Source organism: Arachis hypogaea, chromosome 8 (genome assembly GCF_003086295.3).
Source record: "Arachis hypogaea cultivar Tifrunner chromosome 8, arahy.Tifrunner.gnm2.J5K5, whole genome shotgun sequence".
Taxonomy (NCBI): Eukaryota; Viridiplantae; Streptophyta; class Magnoliopsida; order Fabales; family Fabaceae; genus Arachis; species Arachis hypogaea.
The window spans coordinates 27,475,957-27,489,318 of record NC_092043.1 but is presented as its reverse complement, the minus strand read 5'-3'; the positions used below and the strand labels follow the sequence as shown (position 1 = coordinate 27,489,318).

General features: G+C 39.9%; 2 protein-coding genes across 2 annotated transcripts; both read right to left on the bottom strand.

Annotated features, from left to right (window-relative positions):
• Positions 1-614: 614 nt before the first annotated feature.
• Positions 615-2,897, bottom strand: LOC112706715 (uncharacterized). The gene is made up of 11 exons (XM_025758149.2): positions 2,691-2,897; positions 2,517-2,601; positions 2,251-2,447; positions 2,093-2,175; positions 1,949-1,994; positions 1,803-1,859; positions 1,656-1,710; positions 1,478-1,578; positions 1,319-1,382; positions 1,091-1,224; positions 615-969 (listed from the first exon to the last, which is right to left on the bottom strand). Exons 1-11 carry the CDS (start codon positions 2,745-2,747, stop codon positions 796-798), a joined length of 1,053 nt encoding a protein of 350 aa, XP_025613934.1. The 5' UTR covers positions 2,748-2,897; the 3' UTR covers positions 615-795.
• Positions 2,898-4,778: 1,881 nt separating this feature from the next.
• Positions 4,779-7,696, bottom strand: LOC112706714 (ACT domain-containing protein ACR9). The gene is made up of 6 exons (XM_025758148.3): positions 7,209-7,696; positions 6,580-6,792; positions 6,384-6,489; positions 5,795-6,146; positions 5,234-5,518; positions 4,779-5,133 (listed from the first exon to the last, which is right to left on the bottom strand). The coding sequence occupies exons 1-6, from the start codon at positions 7,375-7,377 to the stop codon at positions 4,987-4,989; spliced, it is 1,272 nt and encodes a 423-aa protein (XP_025613933.1). The 5' UTR covers positions 7,378-7,696; the 3' UTR covers positions 4,779-4,986.
• Positions 7,697-13,362: the final 5,666 nt, after the last annotated feature.

Below are 13,362 nucleotides of genomic sequence, written 5' to 3'. Positions count from 1 at the left end.
GTTAGCATTTATGTAGATCCTGCTGCATTCAAGGTTAAGCTGTCTAAATGGTGTTCTGTTTACATTTTGTTCCGAATTATTTCATATGCAATTATCAGTATTCGAACTGAATGTTACATAGAGAAGAGGGGAGTGCTTGCTCTTAGTGATGGTTGGAGTGGTCGTTGAATAATTCTGTTTTCAAGGCATGTAAGTTGGGTGTGGGAAAGACTTGCAGTGCAGGGATTATAACCTGGTGCATATTTCTCCCATATTGGGTTTTGTACAAGCCGATATATTAGCAAAAGATATGATCATCAACGGCCAGTTCTAGTTAATAATCAACTCCAATACAAGTGTTTTGTTGTTAAATATGGGGTTGCTAAGTTGATTTTAACTTGGGATCAAGAAGTATCCTCTTGAATTTTGAAGCTCCTACTTTGCAGCAGTTAGGACTTGAGGCATATAATTGTTACAAAGCTTTGCGCCTTTTTGTTATCTTGTTCAATGTAATTATAACCTGTTGTTCGTAGTCATATAGAGTAACGGACAACTTGTTCGTAAATTTGATGGAACGAATTGCAGTTCCGTGCCTTTTATAAAAATCCCTGCTTTTACATCACCGCTTTGTGAAGTTGGATTGAATTCTAGATTTATTGCTGATAGAGTAATATTGTACATGAGTTATCATTATCATTAATGATAATAGTGCGTGCGGGAAGTGTTCAGAGACCCTTTTCCCCCTTGCGTTTCCCTGTTGGCATGCATTCAAAGTTGGAAGTTCATCTGTAAAAACTTCATGTGCATGGGGATGGTCTAAGATGACTTTGGCTTGGCAATCTTTGCCCAGAAGGACAATAACACCCTCAACAAGGAGTGAAGGATTGCCTTAATGCAAAAATCCAACAAGTTCCAGCAAGTGGAAGGCCAATACCAGGGATATAGCAATCTAAAGAACAAACTTATAAGATGCCGAGGGTATCGTCCAACCTGAGTGCCATTTTATAATATCTAAGTCAAATGTTTCTAGGCTGCAAACATCTAGCTCCTACTATTTTAGTTAACTGTCAAAATACAACCTAGGTTAAGAATAACAGTATTTGCCACTTACCGGAAAGAGCAAATCCAATGCTTCCCAGGCCGTATGACAAACGGCTCTAGTGGGATACATCAGACCGCCAGGAGAAGTGAAACTATACAAACAAGTTTTTAGTCTTGTACTTGTAGTCATTTTAAGTTCCATGCCTGTACAATATTGATAAAATAAAATAAAAACGGGTTAGTTCGAGATAAGAATTTTTTGAGTATAGTATTTCATGGTAACTATAGTCTATAGTACCCTGAAGGACCTTAATTTCTGAAAGGTAATGCAGTAGTACTGGTTCTACCTTCAACTTTTGAAGCTGAAAATAATTTCAGAACCACAGATCAGTAGGGTTGCTAACATCATCATTTCTACATAGGTACGGAGAACAACTCCAAACACACAAAGTTGTACCTGATCAGTAAGTTCTGTAACAAATATATCTGCCGGGCCACCGTTCAAGAAGGCATTTGGAAAAGTTGGACAATGTTTCAGAAAGCTATCTATTTTGTTAGCTGAAAAGAAAACCAACAACCTTTTTAGAATACTAACACAATTATTCATAGGCTAATCCGGTCTACATAATATCTACCTGCATTGTAAAAGAGCATGAACCTTGAAAGCAAAAGATACATATCTCGTTGTGCCTGGAATTCAACGAAAATTTTAAGTGCCGCTAAATCCATATCAGGTGAGCATAGTTCTACTGATAAATAACTCTGAGGAGATCTCATCAGACCTGAACTGGAATTTTATTCAATCGATTGGGGACCAATGTAACATCTTGCAGAAGGTACTGATCTTGAAGAGGAAGAGGAAGATTAATAATCATTGGCCAAAACCTTTTCAGAAACATTAAACAAGATTTGGCTGTAGGACTCTTACACAGAACAGAGACTGGAAACGCCTTGTGTGTGTTTGAATGTCAATCCTTTTCATAAACAAACAATAAATATTTTCCAAGTTACAAGGGAATAAGCATAACTAACTAGTTCATCACTTCATCTACAAAAGATTCATCACACATACCAGAAAACATTAGTGGCACCTTGAACAAGAGCAGCTGAGTAGCGAAGCAGCACTTCTGGATTGTCAAGTTGAACTTCAAATAACTGCAAAAATGTTTGAACTAGTTATATATATATTTTGCGCAACAATCTACAAATGAAATGAAAGACAAGACATACCCATTTGTGGAAGAGGAGGGCAAATATGTTGGATGCAAATGATTGGGTCCACATTTGAACAATCATTTCAAGAATACGTTTTCCAGTCTCTGGAACTCTGGCAAAATACTCGGCAAGAACATCATAGAAACATAATGGACCTTCAATCAAATCCTCTGCAGGAGATATAACATCTTCTTCCTTTTTCACTATTACATCTGTTATACCCAGGAGACTCAAAATCATCAACTATAATACGCGTACAGTTTCAAATTTCCATAACTAACCTTTGGCGCGATCATCCACTTCTAAAGCTACATCTGCAAATAGCTCCTGCAACAAGTTGCACCTCTGCGACGGATTAGCTACTGCCTGCAACACACACACATATTTACATCAACACAAAGCAAGCATTAAGATAAATAAAAGAAAAAAAAAGTTGAAATTGGAAGAAAAGGGACCCGGTGGAGCTTCTTGTGGATGGCTTGAGAAAGAGCATTGAGACAACTACTAGTCATTTTTTTTTGTTTTCAGGAAGGAATAATCTGATATCTGAATTCAAATGGAGCAGCAGTGTTTTATAGTCGTTTTTATGAAAACACAGATTTCAATTTCCACATGATATGTGTGTGTATAATATCTTCCGACAGCACCACCGACCGTACAGTAGTACAAATCAAAGTTGATGCATGTTTGGGGTTGGATCCTAGTGTTTGGTCTTAATTAACAGTAGTCCATAGCCGTTTCTTTCTTTTGACATATATGTATGTGGTTTTTGTGCTTTTCATTTTGGTGCAACTATATTGTTTATTTATTTAAATTTAATCTAATCTAATGTTATGTCATTTTATGTTAGAGAGACGTAGAAGGAAATGTGATTAGTGTGAGGTGTTTAGCCACGGTGGCACCATGGAAGTGTCAGGATCAAAGTGTTGTCAAAATTAAAAGCTGGTATTGGAATATGAGACACAAAATTAAAGGCGTTTGTGCATCATTGCAGTTTAATTTGGTGGGTGCTGTGTTGTCCTAGCTACCGCGTGTTCGCTAAAATAGTATAATGTTGTCAACTTCATAGGTTGGATCACTATAATTTAATTCATGAGGAAATCAGTTTACTTTGATTTTTCTTTTAGTACACATGTTATGTAAACATAGTTATCATTATTTTTTTGTAGAGATATAAACTTCTCTTATATTATTATCTAATATCTACACCTCATAATAGTAGATGAATGGTATACGAATTTAAATCTTTTTTCTAAGAGATGCAGTTTTCACTGTCATCTTGGGAGCTGTTTTTTTTACTCTCATGAAACTCAGTTTAATTTTTTTATTCTCTAATGGATGGCGGTCATAAAATCACATTGTTTAAATGCATATATTATGTGCCGACCACAGAACTTTTCTCAATCTAATCAGCATTGCAGAACCTCAAACTCATCATAGTATTTGTTCTGAACTAAGTCAAGTTCACAAGAAAATAACATTGAAAGGTCCAAAAAAGTTATTATGCAAAATAAGCCTATAAAAGAGAGAATTAAGATCTATGGAACCTTGAATCACTCAACTTAATGCTACAAAACTAATCCGTGAAAATGTTTCTGAGCCAATAATTATTAAGTAGAGTAAAGTGACAATTAGATACCTAAAAATTTTGACTTCGGATTAGTCTCTAAAGAAAAAAGTATCAATTTAGTTCTTCACGATAGCAAATGGTAGACACGTAAAGTCATTCTATCAATTTATCATGTAAAATTTAACGGTAGACACGTAAAGTCATTCTATCAATTTATCATGTAAAATTTAACGGTACTGTCTATATGTTTTGTTAACTATTGTGACGTGTTTATTAATGAAAAATTGTTATATAGATAACAACTTTTGGAACAAAACTTCATATGTTTTATTAGGATTCATGATAAATAGAGTAGCTGATAAAGATTATATGAAAACTCAAAAAATAATAAATATTTTACTGTCCAAAACTACATCATTATTTTCATTTCACACTACCCATTACCTACATCATTATTTTCATTTCACACTACCCATTACCGAAAAAACCATTTCAATTATTTATTATTATTTATTATCGTGGAGAACTTAATTGATACTTTTTTTTCCATTAAGAACTAACTAGTCCATAGTTAAAATTCTCAAAAATCTAATTATCAATTTACTCTCTTAAGTATAATGGTTATATTGAACAGGATTGTGATATCTCATTTAAAGAGAAAGCCGCTATTCTAATAAAAAGGAAAAAAAAAAGAAAGAGAAAACACTATAAAAAAGGAAGAACTGAAAGGGATAAATTTAGTTATCATAGTCACAAGATACACAAATTAACTAAAGTATGGGAATATCTTGCATAATTTTCCCCGGTGTGGTCTTGCTGCGACAAGTTAGCGAGTTCTCATCTATAATGAAGATCGGAAAGATAAAAATACTCCAAACAATGACACTGACAAAATGAACTGTTGGACTCATTCTCAATGGCTTTCTGTTTCACTTTTAACAAGTGATAACCGAACAACAGAAACTCTTGCATCTCCTGACTGAACTTTATTTCATTAATAAAACCTTTATAAACAACGTGTTAGGATGAAACAAACATCATATACTCACTAACGAAATTACAACGCCAACAATTGATCATCAGCATAAGAAATAATAATCAGAAGACACAACTACTATTGGAAACACCAGATGAGGCATATTATGCTAAAAAAAGGAAAAAGAAAAAGCACTATTCAATATCTACCAACCCATCAACGTTCTTCTAACTCTATCTACAATCTGATTTCTAGCAGCAACACTTGTTAAGTGAAATTCACAGTTCTCATCCAAAAGGAATCTGTACACCTCCCATTCACGTGCTGATGCTGAATAACGTCCTACTTCAGCCTAAAACAAAAAAAGAATAACATAAACATTGTAAGATCTTGATTACCGATAACAATTGGAGATAGTAGAGATTTTCTATCACATTGCTGAATTTGCTTACCGAGAAAACACAGATTCCAAGTGTTTTGAGAGCATATGTGACATCATAGAACACCCGAGGTCTTCCCTTTCCAGATAGCTCAACTGGATTAGCAACCAATAGTTCAGTATCGGGCCCTCGGTTGGCAATCATAACTCGCAACGGATGAAGCATTTCCTGCTTTAGACGTGAGCAAAGCGCACTCTGCTTCCCGGAATCCAAAATCTTTTTCCCATCTTTCTGCTGAATAAATATGTCTAAATCACGATACCCTTTTGTGTTTGGTGAAAAACGGCCATAAGAAATCTGAGAAGAAGAATTCAAGTGTCAGCAAACTGCAGCAATGCTATAGTTTTGCCAGGGTGACTAGAAAGTTAGTCTTAAAAGGATCATAGGTCGACAAAACTGATAAAATAACCATGGATATAAGTCCAAGGACTTTTGAAGTCAGCATTCTACCAAAAATTGAAGAGATGAGTATTGTATATCTTTGAAGGATATTTGAACTTGAAAGAAATGAGAACCTATGAAGCATACTTATGTTGCAAAAGTAATTCCATAAAGAAAAAAAAAAACCTATACCTTTATATTCATGTCTTTCAAAGTTCTCATAATGTCATAAAGAAGACCCTTGTGATCCGCACAATGTATTTGAATAAGTGTGTGAGCTGGGCTTAGCGAATTGTCTATTATCACATTGGTCCTTTTCAACTTCGTCATATCTGGGCTAAGAGCTTGAGAACGCCGCTCATTATCTGATAACTCGCATTGAAATAGCTCCTCGGCTAAAACAGGTGACAGAGAAGTGATGCCTTGATTACATTCATACTCTGGACCGGCCAATTGAAGTTCACAGCTGACACAGGAGTCTTGGAGAACATTGTTCAATCTTCCGCACGTCTCATCTTGTCGCTTTCTTGTGTGTAAAAGTTCCCTATAACAAAAAATAAGTGACAGTTACCAACAGCCAGCATTACTCACTTGAATCAAAGGCATCAATATTTGACAGAACCAATAGATTCCTTATAATGTTCATAAGCCAAATTTCAAGTAGCATCTCCTAAGGCGAAGCCACATCTAGAAAAGAAACATATTCCTTGCAATCAACATTATCAACTAATCCCACCATGGCATTCAGCCAAAAAATTTCACAATCAGATAGGGCACTCACATGTTATCTGTTATGAAAAAGAGGTCCAAGACTCTGCCATCAGGTGTCGTCGTCACTTTCACCTTTTGTATAGAAAGTTCAAGCTCCGACAGGACTTTTGTAACATCTAGAAAAGTATCAACTATAGCATAAGCAACACAATTGCAGCTAACACACACAACATGAAAGATCAACTCAAACAAAGAATTTCTGCTACCGTGTAATAATCCCTTTCGATCAAGGCAACAAAACTTGAGTAAATATTCAGGAGATGATCTTGGAGGTTGCTGGACGAGATAAAACGAGGCTGAACACGGTGGGCAAACTGATTGAAGGCGATCTTTAAGAAAAGAACAACTCGTAGCGAGCAATGTGGAATGAGGAATTACCCACAATACAATGTAGCACCAAATGCCATCAGTTGAGATGTCTGACAATATTCAGAGGAGTGAAATAAAGCGATCAGCCTCCACTAGCCATAGCATTTAAGCCAAGAAAACCACTCACACTATAAAAAATCTCAGGATTCATAAGGAAGACATTTACTCAGAGTCTAAAATCTATTGAAAAAAAAATACCAGTAATCAAGATGCAGCACAAATAATTCTGCGAACTAAGATATCTATTTTTAGTATTTCCAAATTAATGAAATCTGTGCTATTATCATGAAAGTTATCAGAGTTAAATTCTTTAAACTATGAAGCCACCAAAATTAAACAACTACTTTAGCAAAGAGGAAATTAAATAAATAACAAATTTTCCAACTGAAGAATGTCATAGAAGTGAAACAAAATACCCAGTCTACCAAAAAAAATCAAGCGGTGAAAGAGTTTAAGGATGACAAACCTCCTTTGGCAATGGAGAGACCGAAATCGAGGATGATTCTGAAGACATCGCAAGCGAGACCGGTTTTGTCGGGGCAGTTTACAGTTATGACAAAAGGCTCACCAGACTTGCTGGCTTCCTTTATCTGAACAACGTCGTCGTCGCCGCCGGCGCCGCCGGGAACTCTCATGATGATGATGGTTACAGCTCTGACACGCGTCCCAAGTCAAAGGAAGTGAATCGGTGAGATGGTTTTGGTTTTATACTTTTAGGTTAAGATTAAGGTTTGGGTTTGTTACGTTGCTTAACAGAAAAGAGTAATTGAAGGGAGGAGAAGCTTGAGAACAGTGTAGTGACTGGTGAGAGTTAAGTTTAGATTTTCCCCATCTAATTCCTCGTTAACCTGACTGTGATTCGACATGTCCACGTCAGCAATCCAGAAGCCACAGTAGTGAAACGTCGCCAATGTTGCTGGCTTGCTGCTTTCTGACTTGCTGCTTATTTTTCTTGTGTTTTTTTTATTAACTATTGTATATACATAAAATTATATTAAAAATTTTATTAAAAAAATAAATAATATTGTTACGGTGGGTAACCCGAGATTGACTGAATAGATGGCGTTGGCTGGCCCAAATGTGCGAAGGAGGAGGTTTCCGTGTGAGTGCACAGCTCGGGAGACTCCGTCCGACTTGTGTTAGTAAGTGAATGGGGGGTGGTACCTGCAAAGACACTCCGATGCCTAAGTTAGCAAGAGTGTGAGCAGGTCTAGAGAGTATTGGGCTTAGAGATACCTGAGGGATGTCAGTGTATTTATAGTGGTGAGCCAATAACCACCGTTGGAGTAGTGCCGTATCTTTAGGGTGTTAACCGTCCCATTATCTTGGGGAGGTTAAGATATGGCTTTATGAAGCGGTTAGAGAGATTTTAGGGGCGGTTACTCATTTGAATGAGTGTTTATCCGCCAGCTAATCTCATGTCCGACTTCTTTAGAGTAAGTCGTGGTCGATACCGACTTCTTATGTGAAGGTCGGTACTTAGCTAGGCTTAATCCTTCGGACTAGGCCTTTTATTTGGACCTGGGCCTTTGTCATTGGGCCAGGGTATGAACAGTGCCCCTACTTGAGCCCAAGATCTCTTTAGGGCTTGGGTTCAAGTATTTAACTCGGGTTCGTAGCCGACTTTCTTGGAGGAAACACGGGTTTTTAAACCGACGTGATTTTCGCGACCTTTTGTTTCTGACAGTTACGTCTATTCAAGCGTCGTGTCCGTTAGGGATGTGCTTAGGGATTGATGGCTTTGGTAACGGTGCACTCTCATTAATGACTGCTCCGCTTTTACCATTATGCCCCTTAGCGTGTTTATAAATACTTTCCCTCTCTTTCATTTTTCCGTTTTCGCAATCTTTCAAACTTCTTCTTTCCTTGTTCGTGCTGCATTCTTGCGCTTGGAGACTTCTGCTTCTTCCAACCTTCACTTTTCGGATAAAGGTTAGCTTTGCTTCTTTTACGTCATGCCTTGTGTTTGCATGCTTTTGTTTTGTGGGTGGATAGGTTGGTCTGTAGGTTTTGGCTTCGCATCCCCTCTCTTTAGGGACCGTGTTTTTTGATTTTCTTTTTCTTTTTTCTTTTTGTAGGTTTCTGTCACCTTTTATATAAAGAAAAAATGGCTTCTGTAGATGTTCTTTCTCAATGGGTTGATGTCACGGTCCTTGGGGAGGAACCTTTGGTCGACGCTGAGTTTATCACTCATCTTCGTACTCATCACAGGCTTTGTACTTCGGAGGAGGACGAGCCCAAATATGAGTTGATAACCCCGGGTCCGGAAGACCGGGTTTGTTTTGGGAGAGTCAATGAGGCGGCCCCTCATTTTTTCTTTATGTATGAATGTATGATCACCCGCTTGGGTGTTTTTCTTCCTTTCTCGGATTTTGAAATATCTGTTTTGCACCACTGTCGAGTTGCCCCTACTCAACTTCACCCCAATTCTTGGGGTTTTCTGAAGATTTATCAGTTTGTTAGTCACGCTTTGGACTTTCCGACCTCTTTGAGGATTTTCTTTTTTCTTTTTCATATGACTAAGCCCTTTAGTGGGCTAAACAACAAACAGCAATGGGTATCCTTTCGAGCCATACAAGGTCGGAGGATTTTCACTCTTTTTGATGAATCCTTCCATGACTTCAAAAATTATTTTTTCAAAGTGCAAGCTGTAGAGGGTCACCATCCCTTTTTCCTGGATGAGCATTCTTCCCCTCGCTTTCCCCTTTATTGGCTGGAGGCCTCCCCTTGTGAAAAGTATGGTCTAGATGACCTGGACGAGGTGGAGGCGGCCATTGTGGGGTTTTTCCGAGAAGCGTGGGGGAGGGCCCCATACTTGGATACTAGGAAATTCCTTCAGGGGACGCCGACCTTTGTTCGGTCGCAACTAGGTACCAAATGCATTTCCTATTTCCGACTTGTTTCTGTCGACTTGAGTTTTTGCCGACTTGTAAATTTTGCTAATTATTTCTTTTTGCAGATATGGCAAGGAAGAATGCTCAGGAATCTTACCAGAGAGTTCAGGAGGCTAAGGCAAAATCTCGGGCCAGGGCCGGTGGTGCCAGGGCAATCGTCTCTCCTCCTCCTCCTCCTCCTCATCCTCAGAACGTGGGGACTCCCTCTCAGCCCATTGTGATTTCTTCTTCCAGCTTAACCCGACCACTTTCTTCTGCCCGACTTCTTCCTGAGCCAGAGAAAAAGAAGCGTAAGACTTTAGAGTCTGGCTCTTCTTTTGATGGTGGGGTTAAGGCGGATGCTCTTGCATTCGTCCGAAAGAACATCTATCCTCATATAAGCATGGATGATGTTTCTGTTCGAAACCACCTCACCATTCTGGCTGAGGAGAGTTTTCGGGCGGCAGGTGTTTGTGGCAAGCTTTTGGATATCTTTGAGAATACTCCCCTCAGCTCTTTGGGGGTAACCTCGAAGGTTGAGGAGTTGGAGGGGAGGCTTCTTGCTTACCAGGATCATGAGAGGGAGTTGAAGGAGGAGGTAGCTAAACTGAGGGCGGAGAGAGATAGCCTTCGGGAGAAGGAGAGCAAGCTGCGAGCTCAATGCAATATGGAGGCAAGTTTGAGGAAGACAACACAGGAGAGTTATCAGAGTTTGTTTCAAGATCTTGTGTCTGTGAAGAAGGATTTGCTGAATTCTCGGAATGCGTACGCCGATTTGGAGGACTCTATCGCTGACGGTGCCGAGGAGTCTTGGAGGATTTTCCTGGAGCAAGTCAGAGTTATCGCTCCCGACTTGGATCTTTCTCCTTTACATCCTGATAAAGTCGTTATTGATGGTGCTATCGTGGATCCTCCTGTCCCCGTGGTTGTTTCCGAGTCAGAATTGAAGACTCGGGGGCAGAGGATTATTGAGTCTCCTCCTCGTCCTGAAGACGCTCCGAGCTCTTCAGTTGTTCCTCCGACCTCCTCTTCAGCCTCTCTTCCTGGTCCCGGTGGCGCTCCTCCTGAGTCTGGTGGTGGTGATCCTTCTACTCTTCTCATGCGTGTATGCTTTTCTAATTTCGATATTTCAAAAACCCTCTTGATCTTTCTCCGAAAACCTTTTCTATTGGCTTATCTTGTTTTTCGAGCCTTTTCGTTTAAGGGCTTTTATGCAGCCTTTAAACTTTTCTCAGGTTTTCCAATCTCTTTTTGTTATCCTTTATACCCAACTTTGCTTTAGTGAGTTTTTACGACTTTAGGTTATTTTTGCGATGCGTTTTCCTCTTGCTTGGTTCGTCATTTCGACTTTCGAGTCGAAGTGTTTTCGAGCGTTCCTACTCGGAGTTTCGTCCCGACTTATGAGTCGGGTTGTTTCCGAGTTTGTCTACGATCGGCTTATATAACCTCTTTACGCCGACTTGTACCTCGTCGTTTTATCCTGATGACCATCTAGGTCAGTTCATGGGATTTTCACGTTTTGTCGAGCTTAAGTCGGCGCGTTTCGTAGAAAGACTTAGAAAAATGAAGAAGGATATTATAAGAGATATTGTAAATGAAAAAGATCTTTATTAATTGGGGAGGTACCTTTTTGCTACTAAGGGTCTTGATAGCCTATTTTCCCTTAGCCTCTACTATGATGCCTCGTTAAAAACCCTTCTCCAGAAAAAACCCTTTTGGAAAAAATCATGAAGTTGGGAAAAGAGTACATCAGGGAGTAGAGTTCGCTTTTAACTGTAGTACCTTTTCATATTACAAGCATGCCACGACCTTGGTAGCTCAGTGCCATTCAGGTCGGTTACTTTATAATAACCTTTCCCTAACACTTCCTTGATTTTGTATGGTCCCTTCCAATTTGCGGCGAGCTTTCCTTCTCCTGATTTGTTGACCCCAATGTCGTTTCTGATTAGGACCAAGTCATCCGGGGCAAATGTTCTTCGAATGACTTTCTTGTTGTACCTGGTAGTCATCCTTTGTTTCAATGCCGCTTCTCTTATCTGGGCACCTTCTCGGACTTCGGGGAGCAAGTCGAGCTCCTCTTTGTGTCCCCGTACATTTCCGACCTCGTCATGGAGAATTACCCTTGGGCTTTGCTCATTGATTTCTATTGGAATCATGGCTTCTACACCATAGACTAGTCGGAAAGGTGTTTCTCCGGTGGCGGATTGGGGGGTTGTCCTATAAGCCCATAACACCTGAGGGAGCTCTTCAGCCCAAGCTCCCTTTACTTCCTGTAGTCTCTTCTTTAGTCCTGCCAGTATGACTTTGTTGGCTGCCTCGGCTTGCCCATTGGCTTGTGGGTGTTCTACCGAGGTGAACTGGTGTTTGATTTTCATACTGGCTACTAAGCTTCTGAAGGTAGCGTCGGTGAATTGCGTTCCATTATCCGTAGTAATGGAATAAGGTATCCCATATCTTGTGATGATATTTTTGTAGAGGAATCTGCGGCTTCTTTGAGCGGTGATAGTGGCTAATGGTTCTGCTTCTATCCACTTTGTGAAGTAATCTATTCCCACAATCAAGTATTTGACTTGTCCTGGCGCTTGGGGAAAAGGACCTAACAAATCCATCCCCCATTTTGCAAAAGGCCATGGAGAAGTGATACTAATGAGCTCTTCTGGGGGAGCCACGTGGAAATTTGCATGCATCTGACATTGTTGGCATTTCTTCACAAATTCTGTGGCATCTCTCTACAAGGTCGGCCAATAGAATCCTGCTCGGATTACCTTCCTGGCGAGCGACCTTGCTCCGAGATGGTTTCCACAGATCCCGCTATGTACTTCCTCCAACACCTCGGCGGTTCTTGAGGTCGGTACGCATTTTAACAATGGTGTTGATATCCCTCTTCTGTAGAGGACATTTCTCACCAAGGTGTAATGCTGTGCTTCCCTTCGGATCTTTTTAGCTTCTTTCTCCTCCTTAGGGAGGATGTCGAATTTCAGGTATTCGACTAAGGGATTCATCCATCCGAGGTTTAAACCGACTACCTCAAGTACTTCTTGCTTATCTTCTGTTTTTGCTACCGAGGGCTCTTGGAGGGTTTCTTGAATCAGGCTTCTGTTGTTTCCTCCTGGTTTGGTACTTGCTAACTTGGATAGGGCATCCGCTCTGCTGTTTAGATCCCGAGTTATGTGTTTGACCTCGGTTTCTGCAAAGCGCCCAAGGTGTTCCAAAGTTTTTTCCAAGTACCTCTTCATATTAGGGTCCTTTGCCTGATATTCTCCACTTATTTGGGAGGTCACCACCTGTGAGTCGCTGTATATCATCACTTTTGTAGCACCGACTTCTTCTGCCAATTTTAGTCCGACTATCAAGGCTTCATATTCTGCCTGATTATTTGAAGCCGGAAATTCAAATTTTAAGGAAAACTCTATTTGGGTTCCTCTTTCATCCACCAATATCATGCCTGCGCCGCTTCCCATTTTGTTGGAGGATCCGTCTACATAGAGTTCCCATGTAGTCGGCTTGTCCTCTTGGTCCCCTGCGTATTCTGCTACGAAGTCGGCGAGGCATTGAGCTTTAATTGCCGTCCGAGTTTCATATCTCAGATCGAACTCGGAGAGCTCTATTGCCCATTGAACCATTCTCCCTGCAACATTTGTCTTTTGGAGGATTTGCTTCATGGGTTGGTTTGTACGGACTCTTATTATGTGAGCTTGAAAGTAAGGTCGTAGCCTTCGTGAGGCTATTACCAAGGAGTAGGCAAAC

What these genes read in the sequence shown, in the direction of transcription:
- LOC112706715 (XM_025758149.2), bottom strand. Translation starts at nt 2,747, where the DNA reads ATGACTAGTAGTTGTCTCAATGCTCTTTCTCAAGCCATCCACAAGAAG. An exon ending in CCCTCCTCTTCCACAAATGG is followed by an intron (nt 2,176 to 2,250) that starts GTATGTCTTGTC and finishes ACATTTTTGCAG; the next exon opens with TTATTTGAAGTTCAACTTGA. An exon ending in TGAATAAAATTCCAGTTCAG is followed by an intron (nt 1,711 to 1,802) that starts GTCTGATGAGAT and finishes GTTGAATTCCAG; the next exon opens with GCACAACGAGATATGTATCT.
- LOC112706714 (XM_025758148.3), bottom strand. Translation starts at nt 7,377, where the DNA reads ATGAGAGTTCCCGGCGGCGCCGGCGGCGACGACGACGTTGTTCAGATA. An exon ending in TTTTTCATAACAGATAACAT is followed by an intron (nt 6,147 to 6,383) that starts GTGAGTGCCCTA and finishes TTTTTGTTATAG; the next exon opens with GGAACTTTTACACACAAGAA. An exon ending in TTGGAATCTGTGTTTTCTCG is followed by an intron (nt 5,134 to 5,233) that starts GTAAGCAAATTC and finishes TTTTTGTTTTAG; the next exon opens with GCTGAAGTAGGACGTTATTC.